Genomic DNA, 21,034 nt, shown 5'->3' on the forward strand with positions numbered 1-21,034 from the left:
ATTGTGCCAATGTTGAAGTTGGTTGTCATATCTTGAAAGAAGCCTCTACTATGTGTGTCATTGAGCAACTTATGCGTTAAATATACGATTGCTTAACATAAAATATAGGGTGCAAGAAGGATATCAAATGTTATACGGCCTAAACCCAATGCATCTAAAGATGAAGGAGAAAGAACATACCCATTGTAGAAACATCACTATCTCTACCATTGCCAAGATTTTTGCAGTTTCATACATCGAAACGATTCCACAAACATATTGCTCATGTGATGACATGTTTAAAAATCGTGAAAGCAATATTGTAATAGATTTTGTTGCTAGTAGGACTAATTAAATTTAATATAATATTTTAATAGATTTTTATTATAAAAAACAATAAAACATAAACATTACATTAAAATTAAACATGAACAGAAAAACATGGACAAACACTTTAAATAGAAAATAAAGTCATAGACATACACATTAAACAGTGAATAAAATCATAGACATACAACTTTTTTTATAATGTTTCAATCCCAATTGCGTTGGAACCCGAGTCTTCATCCTTTATCCTTGTGTGGCTAAACTCATTTTTCTTAGTTCGTCAGACATTCAAACTGAAAGCATCATCATGAACATCATCAAACTCTACAAACAAATCCACATGAGATACATAATGAGAGTAGTATGTCTCAATCATACTAGTTAGGTCGACATTATCGCTTGAGGAAACATGTTGACTGAAATAGACAACTTAAAATATAATAAAGATATTTTTCTTTTGCTTCCGAGTTGAACATTTCTTTCTATTTAAACTTCAACTATTCCAGTAGATTTTTTTTCCTGAAATACATACTTAAAGATTTGCAATCATATAAAACAATTGCAAGAACATTAGCCATCTTATGGGGGAAACTCAACTTTAGCAAAAACAAGTGGGGCGATGGTTTCTGAAAGTGGTGTGGTGTCATTTGAACCGACGGGCTTGGCATGTAAACAGGTGTCGATGGCTGCTTCTCTAATGGTTTCTGTGACATAGCTGAGGACGACTCGGATGTGTATGTTATTCGTCCACGAGTGAGGGGATGATGGTGTTTTGACGTTGAACGTTTTTACTCGGCGACGATGAATTACCCTCCTCGTGCTCTATCTGAAAGTAAGAATGGTTTCCCATTTGCGTTAAACCATTCAATATAGTCATCTGAAACCATGATACTAGTTTCTAATATATATTGTCGAGGGAGCAAGCACTGATGTCGGTTCTCCTACATCGCTATCTAATCTCTATGATTCACCAACCAATTAAACTCTTTTTTACCCCGTCTATTGATGTCATGCATATTGTCGAGATTCATTGGTGTTTTAGAAATATATTGTGTGCAACCAAACTGACGAAGCACGCGGTCAGTCGGATGCCACTCAATAATAACATAACAAATAAGAGGTACAACCGCCACCCATACATCCAATTGCCCACTCAAGTCAGGTGGGATGCAAGCCTTTATTTCATCGTTCAAATAAGGAATCCATTTGAACTAAAACAAAAATATATATTTCTTATCAAAATTAAAATGAGATCCAAATTATATAAAGATAATTAAATTAAAAAATTAAAAGTAAAACATGTACATCTATACCAGCTTTCTAGTCAATGAGTAATCAGATGTTTTGTAATTCTTGTTGGATATCACGATGATTTTTTGTTGGGATTTTTGGAAGCTCGAATTGATAACCGGAACGGTTTGCAAAGAGGGGTCAGAATGGTTTTTGTGTTTAGGGAGTAAGAAGATTGAAAGATAGAGAATTGCATAGCGATTTATAGTGGTTCGACTTCTCAACTAAGTCTACATCCACTACCTTAGCTCCTCACCAAGGATTTTCCAACAAAGTCACTAGTTTGTTCTTTCTTTTTAAGGACAAAGAGATAACCTTTACAACTCCTTATTTTTTCACGAGATAAACTAGAACCTTTCCCTAGATTTTACACTGGCTAAGCTAGAACCTTTCCCCTTTACAAAATGATAAAAGAAATAAACAAATAAACCTCTCAAAGGTAGGTGTTTACAAAAATTAAGCTCACAAGAACAAAATTTACAAGAGAGAATGAAAAACTTCTTCTCTTTTGTTTGATTGCTTAGATTGTTGTTCTCTTACTTCTTCAAGTGTCCTCAACTTGTATTTATAGCTTGGAATGAGTTTGAAGTCGTATATAGCCGTTGGGGATGTTTTGGAGCCGTTTGGGGATTATTTTTCTACAAAAATAGGCTTCAAAAAACATAGTGTATTGGTACACTAATAAGGTGCATCAATACCCCTTCATTAAATTCAAATTTTATGACCGTTGGGCTGTGTGAACAGTGAGTGCATCGGTACACTGTAGCAGTGCATCGGTACACCTTTTACATTCGATGTTTTTTAGCATCAATATTGTTCATTATTGTTCACATGGTATCAGTAGTGTTCATTACTGTTCATCAAAACATTTTTGTGCTCAATTTCAAATTAAATGGACTTTGAATTATTTTTGAAACCTTTTTAAAACTTTGAATAAATTCAATTCAAGTCCAAAAATATTTTACCTTTAATATTGTTATATCGAAACATAATTCAACATTTTTTCTATTTGTTGACCACATATTTAATAAAAAAAATCATTTTAAAAAATTAGTATTGAAATTACCTTGATAGTAACAGAAAGACAAATGGTTGATTCACGATCGGACACTAAAAGGCATGTGATACCATGCCCACGATTGGAGAAGTATGAGACAACCACCAATAGCAATTTTATTATATTTCGTGGCCTGACATATTTCTCTAGACAAAAAATGCCAACACTATAGAGACCCAACTCTATGTGTCGGCTACTTGAAAATCGATGAGATGACGCAACCACATACAGTGGACCTGGTTTCGAGACTTGTCAGGCATTAATATACCTCCAATGATTTGTAATATGTTTGCCTAGGTAAATGTTTTTTTCTTGTCCTTGGAACAATTTTTGCGCAAATCATTAAAATTGCTTTTTAACACTAACGTTATTCGGCCACCGTTGAAATATGTCGGGCAATTTCCAAAATACTTCATGCATATATTTCTCTAATCATCATCCGCAACAACACAAATGACAGTTCCATCTACCGGGAGTCCCAACTGCATTAAAACATCCTCCAGGGTGATGGTGCACTCCCTACATGGCAAATGGAACGTGTGTATCTCTAGTCTCCACCTCTCGATTAGGGCAGAAATAAGGGTGGGTTCAAGTTTACAATCTCTTTCAATTTTTTGCTAAGTAACCAAATCCAACCATAGATATATATTGTCATATACACCTCGGTGTTTTCATCTTGTTGTTACGAATAAAAACTTGTAATATTCGACCAGTTTCCTAATAAATAAATTCTAACCATTAAATTTTGAACTAGTTTTGCAAAAACTATTTAAATAAATTCTAATAAACCAATTCCAACAATTTAAATAATAAATGATCGATTTCCTAATATTAAAAAATCTAAAAAAAATAAAGTTTTGTATTCTTACCGTATCGATAAAATGACTCAAAATATGATCGGTATCCAATCGTAGCATCCTGCCTTCAAGTTTTTAACTGCAAATGATAAATATAAACCAAATAGTTTACAATTAAATAATGAAATAATAAAATAATAATCAATTTATTGAATAAAAAATAACAACGAACCTTCATATACTGGAAAGTGGAACAACCTTAAAATACTGGAAAGTGGAAGATAGGAAGAATAAATTTTGATGTGATTTGTATATTATGTGGAGGGGTGTTATATAGGAGAGGGGAGGGGAGGGGAGGGGAGGGGAGGGGGGGGCAATTGGAGGGAGTTGGTGGCGGGAAGAGGCGGGAAGGGTAAAGCGCGCCTTAGGGGTGGTGATTTCGGACTAAAACACGCTCCACCAAACAAGCCTTCCATGTGGGTTCTTACTTGATGTAGGGGCTTCCCATCAAACGCGCCTTAGGGCCACGCAAGCAGGCGCATTTCACCAAACGCGTCTTATTCTCTCTACCTTCCAAAGAGTGTTAGATCATGCATATTTGTTGAAAAGGTGCATGGCAAAGTTTTCTTAATATTAGAGTGATTTTTGGGTAAAATTCGCCTTGTTTCAAAGCTAGCCGCCAACTTTACGTACAACATAAATTTTAATAAAATAATAAAAAAGTTAATATATCATATAATTCTAAAAATGATAAGAATGTAGACTAAAGTATTAACATACTTATACAATAATATTATTCGTACGAATGAAATGATATTATTAAAATACCAATATATATATATATATATATATATATCATTTTTAAAATATTATTTGATATATCATTCGTAACAATTTTAATTTACACAAATCTATTTATTTTAGTGACATATATTTATTTAATATGTAGAATTTAGGCATTTTAGTTTAGAATTTAAAGCTTTATGATTTATAATTTATAATTTTAGGATTTAGTAATAAAGTAAATAAATTCATTAAACGATCTCAGTGGTTAAAGAGAATGTTATTCACCTTATAGGTTATGGATTCTAGTAGTTACATCTATATGATGTGTGCGTTGTTATTAATTGTGAAAATTCTAATCACCTACTACTTTATAATTACCTCAAACTATTCAAGAAAAAAAACATGTTGTATAAAAGTAAATTTTACATAATCTATGCATCAACTAATAATCTTATTTTAAATATCATTACAATTAAAGCTATAAATGACTATAGTGTTAGACAAATTAATCTGAATGTTTATGTTTAGTTATTATTAAATAAATGAATATAAAAATATATGTTTATATGTTTTAAGGTGTTTTTCTTATATTCATTTAATAATATTCATGAACAATTTGTTTTATTTATCCATGAACAAATCTTTAATTATTCACAAATATGATAAACAAAATTATATGTTCATTAATATATGCACGAATATGTTTGTTAAGTATTTATGAACACAAGTATATAATTTTAAAAATAGACAAAGAAATATAAATAAAGATATATTCATTATTTAATTAATTCAAATTATAGCATATAAAATAAACAAATGCTTACTGTTTTGTAGGGGGTACCTTTCATCATGACTTCATGGGGGATGACATTAGATGATGAGTTTTGATTAATTACTAAACAAGAAAGGGGTGATCTTGGCATGCCATTCATGATCATTACATTATTTTCTTTAATCCTATCCAAGATAATGTGCACTTCCCCATCTATATAATTGAATTAAAATACTTTTTTAGGATTATAAGACAATATTTATATTCGGTTTTAAATTTATATAAATTTACATATACATATAATTAAAATTGTTTGAACCCTAAAATTTAGAGAGTAACATTTTTTTACTATTATAATCGATATTTGGTTTAAGAATAATAATTATTTTTAATAGTTTGAGATGATTATAAGATAATATTTATTCATAATTTTTTTAGTTATTGATAACGCACATACACTCTACAAATACAATCACTCAAATTCAAAATCTCTAAAGAGAACAACATTTATTTATTTTATCATTGAAGTCACTTGACGAGTTCTCGACTCCTCGTATAGTCAAAATTATAGTTTGAGGGCTGGGTGATTATTCCAAATTCACTGGCGGATGTCCGTTAGAAGTCGTATTTTTTTATGTTAGTTGTTCATTTTATTAAAGGTGTCCATCTTGAAATTCTATTTGTGCATGCCCTGAAATCTGATTTTTTTTATATTAATTGTTTATTTTACTAAAGTTGTTAACCCTAAAATTTTATTTTTGCCTATCATACAAATTTTTGTCCTTATTAATATATATGTCCACCCTAAATAAATATTTTTATAACCGCACTAATTCCAACGCGTGGCAGCAGCCATGCGTACGTGAAAGAAAGCAGTGTTAAATCTGAGAAACCTTTCTCTTCTTTTCATTTTGGGAAAGAAGAAGAACGGAATCTGTCCATATATTTTCGTGCAAAGGCGTGAACATGTTCTCGATCCATCAACTAACTCATAACCCTTAATTTGTCAGAAAAGCTGCTGTTTGAAACAGACAACTACCCTTGATTCAAATAAAGAAAAAAAAAAGACAGCGAAACACACTGCTTTTATGAACAAAAAAAAAATCCGTTGGATTTTGGAAATTGCATGCATGCATGGATGCATGGATGCATCAATGGCGCTCGAAAGAGAAATGAAATCCCTTTCCATTATGTGGCAGTTTCCAAAGCATTAATATGAACAGAAAATCCAACGAACAATGGATTCTTTACATGTCGGCAGTCGTGGTGAACAATGAACGTAATGTTTGATTGAAGGAAATACAGTGTTTTTATGGGGGGAAATTGACGTGATGATTACTTGGTGGTGAAAGCAATGGAACAGTGACAACGGCCTAAACTTAGCCATGTCATGACTACTAACAATAATTACGGAGAAAAATGATGCCCCATGGCCATGACCATGGACTCTCTCTCTCTCCACGCATGCTTATCTACCTACATGAGATGACAGTGACTTGTACACGTACAAAAAGATAGATAACCACTTGGAACAAAAATAAACAACGGCGACTTAAGGTGACCACATCTCCATTTCGTACCTACACATATGTGATTAGAAGAGAGATGGATATTATCCATCATTTACTAAGGTACTAGTGATTTTTAACATCAAATATTATGGTTCTTAAAGTTGTATGACTTAATTCTTATATGATTCGAGATAGTCAAAAGAAGAATTTCATTTATAATTTAATATGTGCAAAACTTTACCTTTTTTTTGCACGTTGATGAAGAGTAGAAAATCCTAATCATGTTTAGATGCAAATCTCTTTGTACTTTTTCATACAGTAAATTTTCTCATTTCTATCTGTTGTTTTTTTCTCAAAAAAGTAGCATATGCATCGCTATCTTAGGTTAGAATTATTTCTTTTCCTGCATCGGATTCATGCTTTCAACATCATTTCCCCCTGTTTCTATGATTTATTCCATTTACTTTACCCATTTAAAAATTTTAAAACAGACAACACAGTTATCCTTTTTCCTATATAGGGTCTGTTCACACGATATAAATTTTTAAATTTTATTTTTTTTAAAAAAGAATTAGATTATCTTCTATTTAAAATCATTAAACTCAGTTTAATCCAACAATTCAAAAAACATATAAAATTTAAAAGTTTTATAGTAAGTAGATCGTAATTATATATATATATATATATGGGTAAAATAAAGAATTCGAAGAGACAATGACATCTCCACACCAAGTCTTCAAATTGAAACGTTGCCTTTATTTGGACCAATCAGAGGAAGACGAAGACATATATTTCCCAGAAAACAGACAAAAACAGGAACATCAAAACCTGCTATCAAGTAAAATTCAACATCAAAGTAGGAGCTGTATATTAACAGATATGCATACTAAGTTCATGTGTTAAATAAAATTCAACGTCGAAGAAAACCCAGTTTGAATATGTACTGATTAGACAAGAATTAATAGGGCAAAAGAAATGGGTTAGATTCGTTTGGTCATGGAAAGTTGCGTTTTTGATCATTGAAGAGGTCTCACTTAGGTTATGTGTGTTTGGTTTTTTTCGAGGGAATCGGCAATTGGCTAAAGGATGGAAATTAATGTTTAGGTATCTGTCTTTCTGATTTGAAGTTTATTATGGTTAATAATTTTGTCATTATTATTAATGATATTTATTAAAGTGGATGTTTACATTCATTTAAGTGTTTCTTAACTTACATTATTAATGTATAATAACATTAATCTTTAATTAGGTTCTTGCAACAAATACTTTTGGTACCTATAAAAGGGTACACAAGCCCATGAGATATATACAACAAAAGAATATTGTACATTATTACATTGTGTTCTCTATTTATATAGATTCATAACACGTTATGAACACAATTTTGCTTAGAAAATTTTTATATAAAAAAAACTGAGTATCGTCTCTATCTAATCTAAGATAAATTATCTATCTTTCATTAATTTTTATTTTTCTTAAAAATTTATACTAAGTTTATGTCATTTAATAGTTTTAAATAATAAATAAAATTTAAGCATTTCTTGTCGTTTAACTTGTCTTCTTTTAACCCAACTTCATGGCATTACCATAATAATGTATATTTGAAATAGGTCGATCTTCCTACTACTCCCATGATACAATCATATTCCACAAAGACAAAATGTAAGACCGGCGCCAATAATTTAATCACGGAAGTAAGGCTTATTGAATCGAGATTATTAACTAATATTAATAGAACAGAAAATAATAATATAAGAAGAAAAGAATTACCTTTTATATATACTTTCTTCGGTTATATTATTATTGTGAATTTTACGTAATTTCGGTTGTTTGAACTTATAATTTTAGGGAGAATAATATTTTTTTTACCGCTAAGACCACTTGATGGATTCAAATTTACATCTATGAGTAGGGATAGAGAAAAAGGAGCAAAAAAATAATACACGTTAAGTTTCATTTTAAAATATCACCTTAACAAGTAAGAATTAAAAATTAAAAGCGTGACTTAATCAGCGTAGCAGCCCCTATAGCAGTGGCGGATGCATGAGACAATAGAGGACTAAGTGCATCTCTATTATTTTGAGAAATTGGTTAAATTTAGTTTAATGTGATAAGAAAAATAAAGAATTCTACGTACTCATTATTTTAAAAAAACGAATACTAAAATTTTGGATATAATTTCTTAAATTTTTGGATCCGCCGCTACTCTATAACTTGGTGGTAGAGCGTTAGTCTTGTAAACTAAAGGCCCGTAGTTCAATCCTGCGTAGGAGTATGTCTGTTTCATTTAAAAATTAATGTATAATTGTTAAAAAAATTATTAATCTTCAATTTATTAACAGTTCATCTAAAATAATAATCATTTTCAAACTTTTTATTTATCAAGTCTATTTATATTTTTATTAACTGATCCAATGTCAACCAACTATTAATGTGATGATAAATGGCATAGTTATTCAAATTTTATTGACATTAGATCTTAATTTAAACTTGAACAATTACTCTTAATTTCTTTTAAAAGGGACTTTTACTAGGGTCAATCAATCAAACCATTTACTTCAATTAAAAATCAATTTAATTTTCTAATTATGCAATGAAGATATTTGTGTCCTTTAAATTTTTATATAATGCAAATATTTTCGAAAATAATTCCACAACTTCAAACGAAAATATCAAGTAACACCTACTTAATGGAAACAAAATATCAAATCTTTAAAATGAAATAATAACCTAACAGGATGAGGCATAATCTAATAAATGTTGAGAATCACACCCACTCACATGGTAAAATATCTTAACTATTTTATTCCATAATACAAAAATAAATACTATACTAACAGGTTGGTTTAAGTGCTAAGCAGCTTGATATCGATTTAGTAATGTCTCACGTTCGATTCTTTGTGTATGCAAAAAATACCTGTTGAAAAATCCACCTACCAAAACCAGGTGTATGGCCCGGGTCGATCCAGATTAATCAAGGTGAAGCTTTGAAACTGTAGTGCAACCAAAACTAAATAAATAAATACTATACTTTTCAAATGAAATTAAAAAATCAACAATCTGAATTGATAAGATGAAATCCAATTTCATTCGAAATTCAAAGATTTTATTCTATCCAGATTTAAAAGAAGTAATAAATAAAATAATACACATCAATTATCCTTTTCATAATAAAATATCACCTTAACAAGAAAGAAATTAAAGGACACAAGCGTGACCACGAAAACCCCCCTATAGGTTTATAGCTCAGTGGTAGAGCGTCTGTCTTGTAAACTCAAGGTCCGTAGTTCAATCCTACGTGACGGCATAATTGTATGTTTCTAGTTAATAAGAGTTCAAGATAAACTTTATGAATTATTTTAGACTTTGAATATTAAATGAAAAATATTTACATAAAAATTTATAAAATTATTTTTCGTTACACCTTTTAGAAAAAGTTATACTTAACCTATTATCAATATAATTAATAGATTAAACAATATATAAAAATTACACTAGTTAATAACTTAATATCTTATATTAACTTTTTTATGATATATAATATAATTTAAATATTATTTGAATTGTATAAGAATATTTATAATTTACTAATTTTACACTCAAAATAATTAATTGTTTAATTAAAAGCATACAACGTAAAAACTTCTTCATTTCGAAAACAAGCTTTTGAACAAACTTAAGGAATGTACAGGAATTATATTCTCAAAATCTTGCTTGAAAAAAGTCACTACTGAAAACAAAGCAAACCTAACATGAAAATAAATTTCGAAAAAGACCATAACTCCTAATAGTAATCTTTTTCAATCGAGCCCCCTAACGTATATCATATACATATATATATTTTTTACAAGTACAAAGGCTTGTGTCCAACTCTTCAATTACTAATTTAGGTTAGCTAGTAGTTGTTTAAGTGAATCATTGTAAAATTGCAAGCAAGCAATCATTACAGTCATTAATTACCGCATCGTTAAGAAACAGGAAGATTGAATAGTTTGCTTGCTTTGCAAGTAAAACTCACAGGTTCCCAAATTTTCTACTCCATATCTTGAATTCTGAAACGTCCATTCCTGGTTGGAAGAAGAAATACCCCTACTTAGCATTCAATACTGCATATGTTATCACATACTTCTCTTATCTGTTCCTGTTGAGACCAAACCGTCGACATCTTTTTTCCCTCTTTTTGTCGAGAGAACAGAGAATTAGTCTATTATTTCTAGTTTAGACAACTAAAATCTATTTATTTACAATGTTACAGGTATCCTCCTTGTTTTGTTTCATTTACACTTCCGCCACTGCCACCGCCACCACATGCCGACAGCTTGCTAGCGCTGAGATTTGGTGATGGAGCCTGTGCCTGCATCTCGGCAAGCTCTCTCACACGTAACAAAATTGGTGCTGGAATGGGCATCAAAGGATGCTTCCGTGGATTCGCCTGCATCGCCAAACACAACAGAACCATAAATGTATGGGAATTAATGAGACCACACATGCCAGGTGTTTCAAAAGAGTCTCTTCCACAAGGATAAAATGAAACAGGTGTAAGTAACACACACACACATATATACATACTGAAGTTACAACTTTCTACTTACAATAAAGCAGAATCGATCAATAGAAGCACAGAACTGTATAGCAAACTCAACTACTACTTCAACTCAAAACTAAATCAACTGAAATCGGCATAAAGCAGATGATTCACGCGAAATATTTTGTATGCACAAAACCATCGGAAAGAAAACTATCTCACCCCTTTGTCCATAGGTGTCTGGGCAAAGCTAGCTTTCAACAGATTCCGCCATTTGTCCTGCAAAATAATATTTATCGGCAAAAATTATCCTTCCCAGACTCGTACAGTTTCCTGTGTTCAATCAAACAAAAAGGTTGCATTTTTTAACCAGTTATTTACTGACATAAGTACCCTATGCACACCTTGAGATCAACTGAGGTTCTATACGAATAGGATGCAAAGGCAAGCCTTTTAATCTCTGACCATCGGCCAGCACCATACTTAGAGACACCCTCAACTAGCTTCATAACCTCCGAAAGAGTCCAAGCTCGATGATGTTTCCTTCTAGTTCCACCTTTAGCTGTTGGCACTGTAACAACATTATCATCTGAAGTATCTCCTGCTGGATCTACATATTTTAACTCCATATTCTGCCCCAGATCGGTTGATGATTTCTCTTTATTTGATTCAGCTACAAACTGAATGTTTAACAAGCAAATAGAGCTCAGTTTCAATCAACTAAATAAGGTATAAGGTGTAACATGGTTCATGTGGTAGATATCATTTACTCTTTTCACCTGATGAGTAGTTTGCTCGGGAGTAGATTTGGCTTCCAAAACTTCGTTCATACTCTCATTGCCCATCCGAGAACCATGTACATCAAGACCCCTCTTTATAAATGTAGCTGTCATACCCGTGCCACTCGGATGGAATTTCTGCAGAAGGCAATTCAGGTTGCATCAATATCATATCATCTATCATCTACAAGACACCAGCATCACATGTGATAGGTTCCAAATAAAGCAAATGTGGGCACCCTTTCAGTAAAAGATGTGTCAAAGTGGGAAGTAACAACACATTCAACTCCCAGGTGATGCTTCTGAAATTTTAGAAGTTATTGTCATTACCAAGTTGAAAATGCTCACATCAGAAATGAATGTGATGAATAAAGTAATAAACAAACTAGAGCTGCAAGACACATGCACACTTTTACAGAAGCATATGAAAGCTAGCAGGGAACATATAAATGATCGTTACAAAAGCAAATATCAAATTAAGGGATCTGGATATGTAAAGCCAATATCATATTGCTGAGATAGAAAAACAGCATATCCTTTTCACATACCAAAAGTGCCATGACATTCTTCCTTGGTCGGCTTCTTCGAACCCGATAAACACATGGAACCTGAATCCCAAATCCCCCTAGGGAATCCAACCTCGTGATAACAGTTCTCCCTTCCAAGGAAGCATTTCTAGCAAGCCTCGCATGAGATTTTGAAGGCATGGATCTAATCCCAATGTTTTTAGTTGAAGCAAGTAACCGGCCACTGTTGCCACTGTACTCTTTGGACTCTGCTTCAGAAAGTTCTTCAATATACCGCTTTGTTGGCTTCCGGACTCTCTTTGCAGCTCTCTGATCTGCAGCAAGATCTTCATTTGCAAAATTGTTTTCAACATCACTTCCTGGTCTCATCGCTGAAACAGTTTGATGCTCATCAATTTGACTAAGGCTGTTGAGCACATCCCCATTGTATTCAACAGCAACTGCCGAGCATTCTTTCCCAGTGGCAAGATTCACATAGTTAGCATTATCTTTATTTTCCTTTTTCACCAATTTATAGTCATTAATTACGAAAGTTGTAGTTGAAACATCACAAGAATTAGTCAATCCCATGGCAATCCTTCTTTTAAGCCACAGCTTGTCCTTAACAGTTGTAGCACGCCCAAATGTTGCCTTAAAAACTTCATGAAGTTCTTTAATTGATAAATTATCCAAGCATATTTCACCCTCCAACTTGTAAAAATCAGGTTTTGAACTAATACAGCCTGCAGAAGTTGATGATCCACCTTGCATTGGCCCATCCAGAGGCTTTAAGCACTCCCCAACACTCCCAGGTTGTGTAGCATGATCATCACTCAAGCTTTGTGCCCCACAAGGAACAGTTTCCTGCAAATAAATAAAGATTGGAACTTCTCAGGCAATTTATTATGCTCTCCAGACCAGTAGCTGTCTACATGCATATAAGCAGAATAATGATCAGGAGGTAGACATGCTAAGCAGAGCCTCTCTTAATGTTTGATTTTGTGCAACATTTCTTCAATGTATCATACGAGATATTAAGGCCAAGTTGGATCCAAGATAATTAATAGTTCAATTAATGTTAAAACAATTAACTTCAAATCCATCACATGCTTGAACACAAGTAGAGGAAGAAACAAAGAAAGATCAAAAGCAAAGAGAAAAGAACCTAAAAACTATTAGTATACGGAACACAATGTGAAGAAATAGTAGATACCATCCCTCCCACAAGATATGTTAGAATATGCAGTAGCTTTAACAACTAAAAGATTATTCCCACAAGACATAAGTTCTGCAAATTCCAAGATAAGAAGAATTAAGGCCCTCCTAAAGCATCAAAACTCACGAATAGATTATCAACATAAACTAAAAAATATTAAGCCTAAGCACGCTTAACATGCAAATATGATAAGCATCCATTAATCCATTTAAAGAAAGTTAAGAAGCAAAGTGCAACAAAAATTAGGAGTACCTCACACTGTGCACTTAATTTTTCAGTATCAGCTTTCGTCTTCTCAGATTGTGACAAACCTGGAAAATATAAATCATTCAGAAAACTAAAAAAATCTACAAATATCACAACGAATACACACAATTATTCATCCAAAGCTAAAGCTGATACAGCAAAACCAGAAGCAACGCCAGCAATCAATACCTAAAACATCTTCAAACCCAAAGCTAAAGCTTGAAGTTAACCCATCTTCAAACCCAAAGCTAAAGCTTGAAGTTAACCTTTTCTTATATTGTGTCTTATTTTAATTCCAGGGAGACTGTTTTAAAAATATATTTCTTTTAGTACTGGTTTTGCCAATTCCATGGGCTTTGCTCCTTCCAGGAAAATTTTCTTGTACAAGTCTTCATCACTTAGACTGTACCTACCTGACATTTGGCATCATTTAATGTAATTATTTATGTATATAAGGGAAGATGTAAGCTGCATACTTAATCCAAACAGAAAATTTTATAAAGCATAACAGAAATACACAAAAAATGCTAAAAAATCAACCATGACCATCGGCGCAGATTAAAATACAATTAAAATCACAAATTCAATTAATTATGAAATTCAATTCTCCGGTAGTAGTTCCAATCAGTAGAGATAGACTTTCTTATCCAATTTCAATAGGTTTTAAAATTGTTCATGATGTAGGGCTAAGAAAAGCATACCTTCAGAACTTTCTAACTGAGGCATGCCAGAGGACAACACTTCATTAGAAATACACCCTAAAGCCTGCCCAGTGTCTGCAACAAAATGGGTCTCACGCTTCTCATTTTCCAGCAAACCTTCAACCTCCATCAGTTCATCATCTGTCGCAGGTACTAATCGCCCGTTCCCATCAACCTATTAAGATAAATATCAATTTCAGATTGCAAATAAGAATACATCACACCTGAAGCTACATGTCCACATTTTCAGCACATAATTAACTAGGAATTTAAAATTTTCAATCAAATAAAAGTTTGAATATTCCAGAGCTTTTGGTGGAACTCAAGAAACCTCTACAACATTTTTTTAAAAAATAACCTGTTCATCTTTTTCCATGGGGAAGAAGATACATCCCTTTTTAATCTTTCATAACAAACCTGCTAACCAAACATACTTCAAAACGAAGATTCAAGCTAATAGAAGCAGGTCAAGTTACCAGACAATGACATTAACTAGTTTTAACTTAGAATATATCAATTCTTAAGCTATTTGTCCACACTTTCAGCATAAAATTAACTATGGACATATAATTTTCAAATAAATAAGAGCTTGAATATTCCAATACTTTTGGTAGAATTCAAAAGACTGTATATGTTTGTTGAGTAAAGGCCACTGGCAGTGCAACATTTTTTAAAAAAAAATAGCAGTCGAGCTACAGGTGTTATTTTTTCTTCTCATTTTTCTGGGAAAAAGGAGGAGAAAAATATATATCCCTTTCATTCAGTTATGTAAAAAGATAATTCCCTTTTCCTTTTATAACAAACTTGATAACCTGACACACTTCAAAAAAAAAAAGATCCAAGCAAATCAAAGCAGGTCAATTTACCAGACGTCAACTAGTTTCAACTAAGCAAAAGCTCAAACATGACTAACAACTACAAAGACAAAATGAACATTATACTAAGAATATGGTATCCCCCTTTAAAACCCTACTCTTCCAAGGCTGATCATAAATATTGTATTCTCTTCTAAATGATATTTTGGTATGAACAAATGATGTCAACAGAACCCAGCCAGCATTCAGGTCATCCTAACCTCGCCATTCAACTAACTTCTACATGTTATAGTTTTCAAAATAATAGATGGTAGCTATTCACCAAAATAATTTGCCTTTCAAGAACAAGCAAATCTGGCCCAATATATTTTAATATAGAAAGGACAAGTAATTAACATCTGGCAGTTTAGGAAGCTCGATATAACACTTCCAATATCTTCTATCTGACACACAGTCAAATAACTTCCTCATTGATTTTTTTTACGTTAATGTATATCAAATATCAAGCTAAAGAAAATTCAACTCAACATTCTTGAACACACACAAACACACACACACGATAAAAAAAAGAAAAAGTGGGAAGAAGGCACAAGTTATTTGTATGTCAGGAGAAAATGAAAATTAGAATAACATTTGCTGACAGAGGTACCCGGACGAGCTTGTAAACGACTGGATCAGCGACATGCCTTGGCGAATACAAAACAGAGTTATTTTTCTCAAGGCCAGTCACTTTAAATTTCCCGTCACAATTTCCCTCAACTTCAACCACTTTTCCCATGTAAAATCCAAGACACGCTGCTCGAAAACAAAAACTGGAAGCCAAAACAAAAAAAGGGGTCGAATGATGGATACATCAATTTTCAATTCCATTTAAAAATGAGAGTTTCATACATGCATGAAATAGAAGAAAACAGAGCAAACAAAATTCAAAATTTGCAGTTCCGATATAGATATATGTTATTAAGTCACTTAAACTTTACTTGCTCAACAGTCAAATAACCTGATCTCTTGAATTGATTACCAAATTCACCGAAAACAGTCCAAATTTTAACACACTGTATAATATACATTAATGATAAAGAAATTAATGAACTACATGCGACAAATCAAACAAATACATTAAAATTTCCACTTCAGGAGGAAAAAAATATGATAGCTACTGTCATGCAGCAGAATTCACAATCCGATGAATGCAAACCCTAATTCTCAAATTCTAACAACCTAAAAGTAAAATAAGCGTAGTTTGCTCTAACTACTTATATTTACATACAACTGAACGAGAAAATAAAAGAAATAACAAACAAAAACCTCGCATATTTCTATAATTGATCAAATAAATAGCATTTTAACTACACAAAAAAAGTAATTTCAAAAGAAAACAGAGAAAAGATTAAGGGGTTTGTCACCATAGGACTTGCTGACCGAGTTTACTCAGCCCCCTCCAAACGGTAAACCAAACGAAAAGGGCACAACGTGGCTGATTAGTAGTGAGCGAGAGGCGTTAAAACTGAGTTGAAAAAAGGAGTTAACGGAAATGAGAGGGAAACTTCGAGAATAAGAAAAGGAATTTTTCAGTGAATTTTTTTTCCTTTTTCGCGAGCGATTAGAGCGAGTTTTGTTTTTGTCACGCTTTTTCAGTACGCTGAATTTACAGTCATACAGATCCGGAATTGAAATTTTATTTATTTCCGATTTTACAAAATGGCGTCGAGTCCGGGAAGGCCTTTTTTTGTCTTTTTTGTGTACGGTTTACAGAATAAATTCTGTTCAGCTCGATTTTCCTCTTGTTTCTAAACAAGATAATAATATTACGGGTAAATTACAAATATACTCATTAAACTTTACTCTCTCTTCTATTTCATTCACTATATTTTAAATGTTTTCAATTTAATAACTAAATTTTATATATTTAATTTTTTATCACTCTGTTATTAAAAATTTAACGATGTTGTGACATGGAAACTTATATCAAAACGGAATAGTTTTAGATCTCTAATAAAAACTAAATTTAAATAAAAAATGATGTTATTTTAATCTAAATAAAAAATATATTTCTTTTCTTTTTTTTCTTTTTCTTTCTTTTTTTTCTTCTCCTTCCTCCTCCAATTTCTCTCCGTCATGTTTAATGTTTTTACGAAGTTACTAATGATGAAACTTTGTTCACTGCACTTAAGACCACTGAAAAAGAAAACTCCATTTTTGAATCACTGACAAAGTGCCTTCCTAGAAATGCAACTTTCTTCACTGATATTTATCATTACAATTCCAATTGCTTTAAATGTGTGATTTTTAGTTTCATGGGGTTTGTTGGCTTGTTATCAACATTATTATTAACATGCTTATTATCAACATTATTCTCTGCTAGCTCCTGTGATCACTCCGTTTGGAGTGTTTGTAACTTTGCCTTAAGTTGGCTTGTTTTTTTGGAATCAATTATTCTTATGGGGTTTAGGGAGGGGTGGATTCATAAATATTTTTAAGAGTGGACATGTGTATGTTAATCATATAAAATTTTTGAATAATGTGAGTATAAATAAAATTTTAAGGTTGAAATCATCAATAAAAACATCACTAATTGAAAAAAATTTAGATTTCAAGATGAGTACTATTAATAAAATAAATGACTATTCGAAGAATTTGCAAGATCTTAGAACAGGTTTGGTATATGTTTTGAATTCTTGGAACATGTTTACAAGATCTTCGTTGTCGTTGTTTGTGAAAGAATTTCATGCCGTCCAACTAATTTGCAGACTCGAAGGATTTAGGGTTTAAGTTTTAGTATAGGGTTTTGGGTATAGATTTTAAATAATAAATTTTAAAAATTAATTTTTATTTTATTAAATATAAATATTATGTGGTATTTTATGTGCCTCGGTTTAATATTAAAATAAGTCACGTTTTAACTCTATTTTTTATTAAACTAAGGTAATTATAAAATAGTACATCTTCTAAATACTTTCAATTATTTGAAAATAAACGTTCAATCACCATGTTGCAGGGTAAATTGATATTGAATCCTGAAAATATTTTGGATTTACAAAAGATCCATAATTAATAATTTATTTAAAGTTTAAGGGTTAAAATAAATATTAAACATTTTTACTGATGTGTCACGTCATCAAACTCAGCTAATTTTTCATTAATCAAATCTTAATAAAATGATAACGTAAGTGACTAAAATTTATGTTTTTAAACCGAGTGATTATATGTTTATAAAACTGAAAAAAAAAAGTTTAGAAAAAAAAAGTTTGTAGTTTATCCTAAATTTAAATATTTGTGCATTATTGAAAAAATAATACGAGGTTAATCCAAGTTTAGAAAAGATCATGTGTGAGGTGGCAAATACCAAATGCTACATAAAGTGGAACTTTGGCTCCTTTTTCCTGGGAAGAAGGCATTCAGAAAATACAAATTGAATTTTTAAAAGCTCATATTTCGAAGACACCCAACTTTCGAGCCCAATCGATTACGTAAATGAATCGAGTTTGAATTAAAATTTTATTTGGGTTAGTATATTATTTTTAAAAAAATTTACATTTATTTTGTGTTCGTCTAAATTTTTAATATCAAATTTGTGTTCATTTGTTTGTTTTGTTTACTGTTTATGAACATATTTAGTTCGTTTAGTGTTCTCGAACATATGCATTTAATGGTCGTCAACTTGTTTGTTTAGCATTCACCACGTTAGTTAGATTTCGCGAGCATGCCTGTCAAAATAGTAAAATTACTCTACATGTCCTTAAGTTCTTTATATTATTTTTTTAAGGTGTTTGTGTTTGGTTTGTTTACCGTTATGAACATATTTAGTTCGTTTAGAGTTCGCAAACATATACATTTAATGATCGTCAACATGTTTGTTTAGCATTCACCACGTTAGTTAGTGTTCACGAACATGTCCGTCAAAATAGTAAAATTACTCTACATGTCCTTAAATTCTTTAGACTTTACAGTTTGAACTCAGAAATTTATTGTATTTGAAACAAGTGTGAACAAAGAGAACCAAGAAAATCTTAAGCGCTGTACGTTCGAGCAAATAGTATATATTAGCATAGCGTATTACACCTCCTCACCCTTAAACGAACCAAAAATGCTTTCTTTCTCTCGGGGTTTAAGCTTGATATCTTCCTTGTTTATTAATCCGGTTAGTTCTTTACTCCAACTATCATGGTATCTTTCCTCCTTTACTTTTTTCTTGCCTTCGTTTTCCAAAGCTAGTTTCTTGGAATTGTTTTTTTCTTCGTGTAAAGAATTGGGTTATTTCTTGTTTTGATTATACTATTTTTCTGTGAATCTGTTCAAGTAAGCATGACATCTTCATTATTCGTTTCTTTGTTTTCTTTTAACAAGAGATTTATCATCTGTTTTTGATCAGCATGTAAAGCTTTAGATCGTCTAAATCACACTTGGCTGAGGGGAAAAGCAGTGAGGATAATGTGGCCTGAAAGAGATCCTTCTCCAAGAAAGATTGGTATTTTCAATCTCTTTATCAAGAACCTTCACACATTCTTAGAGAGAATCTTCTACCCTCTAGGTTATATTCTTTCCTGCCGAAGAAAATGGCAAGAGCAAAGGTTTGGTTTTGTTCATTTTGTATCAGAGGGATGAGCTCTGATTCTGCCATTATACTGTAGAAGGAAAGAAGTTGTACGTATATTCTTTTTACATGTATTTCCTTTAAGCATAGTGCCATTCAGCCGTAGCCCAACGTAAACAAGACCGCTGCAAGCTATTGTAAATGTATCATACACCTAAAATGATAACGTTTGTAATGCGAGACACCTAGATGATTCAAAAAAAAGTTTGGACACCTATTTGAGAAAAGGCATATAGTTTAAGAACTTATTTTATTATTAAGCCATATATTATATTAAGACTTAATAATTTTTTAAATCTTTTTATTGTGATATAACATTAAAATTAGCCCTCAACATTTATTAAACGTCATTTTGATATGTATTCTTTTTTTAACATTTTGGGCTCGATGTTTCATTTTAGGATAAAAAGTCTATAATGTTTGATTAAATAGTCATTTTGAATCTTATTATTTTTTTGAAACATTTTATCCCCTAATATTTCATTTTAGGTAGAAAAGTCATATTTTATAATATTAATCTTTTGCTAACTAATGATTTCATCAACAGATAATTTTTTTATCCCAAAATAAAATATCATGAACTAAAATACTTAAAAAAATAATAATTTTGATAAATGTGGAAGTTAATTTTGATACGATGCATTTTATTTTTTTAATCACTAGCCCATTGGGTTAGATGTTATTTTAGATAAGAAAACAAAAAGGACAATCACTACCTCTATTTTGAGATCTTAAGCTTATGGTGCTTAAATAAATCCAAAAGCTAAAGCAGCATTTCTGCCAATTTGTCCCACACATCATTTTCAACTAAAAAAGGCAAACAACAATACTCAAAGATCATTTCAGTATGGCTTAAATATAAAAAAGATGTCCAACATATACTTTCGGTATGTATGTTTTTAGGTACTCTTGGGAAATTTGAATTTTCTAGCTTTCAAAGGCATTTTCTTTATTTTCATCTTAGTCTAAATTTTAATGAATTTGTTGCTATTGAAATCAATATATTTTGCTTGAAAATGGGAAGTAGTTTAAAGTTATACAGTTGCTACTTTGGGTACTAGTTAGAGTTTGAATTTGACTTCTTGTTGATGCTAAATTGTTTCTTCCTCTGATGGATTTTTTTAATTATTTTT

At 31.5% G+C, this 21,034-nt stretch overlaps 1 protein-coding gene across 1 annotated transcript; it reads right to left on the reverse strand.

Moving 5' to 3' along the window:
- Positions 1 to 10,694: 10,694 nt before the first annotated feature.
- LOC120137570 lies at positions 10,695 to 16,927 on the reverse strand. The gene is made up of 9 exons (XM_039153296.1): positions 16,714 to 16,927; positions 15,957 to 16,119; positions 14,493 to 14,667; positions 13,798 to 13,856; positions 12,372 to 13,193; positions 11,824 to 11,961; positions 11,449 to 11,724; positions 11,267 to 11,323; positions 10,695 to 10,951 (listed from the first exon to the last, which is right to left on the reverse strand). Exons 2-9 carry the CDS (start codon positions 16,083 to 16,085, stop codon positions 10,769 to 10,771), a joined length of 1,839 nt encoding a protein of 612 aa, XP_039009227.1. The 5' UTR covers positions 16,086 to 16,119; positions 16,714 to 16,927; the 3' UTR covers positions 10,695 to 10,768.
- Positions 16,928 to 21,034: the final 4,107 nt, after the last annotated feature.

The sequence above is a fragment of the Hibiscus syriacus genome, unplaced genomic scaffold, assembly GCF_006381635.1.
Source record: "Hibiscus syriacus cultivar Baekdansim isolate YM2019G1 unplaced genomic scaffold, ASM638163v2 tig00110674_pilon, whole genome shotgun sequence".
Lineage (NCBI taxonomy): Eukaryota > Viridiplantae > Streptophyta > Magnoliopsida > Malvales > Malvaceae > Hibiscus > Hibiscus syriacus.

Excerpts from the sequence above, each read along its gene's own strand:
- LOC120137570 (XM_039153296.1), bottom strand. The coding sequence starts at position 16,085 with ATGGGAAAAGTGGTTGAAGTTGAGGGAAATTGTGACGGGAAATTTAAA. Across the intron at positions 11,962-12,371 it reads AGAATGTCATGGCACTTTTG|AAATTCCATCCGAGTGGCAC; the intron begins GTATGTGAAAAG and ends TGCCTTCTGCAG. Across the intron at positions 11,725-11,823 it reads CCGAGCAAACTACTCATCAG|TTTGTAGCTGAATCAAATAA; the intron begins GTGAAAAGAGTA and ends TTAAACATTCAG.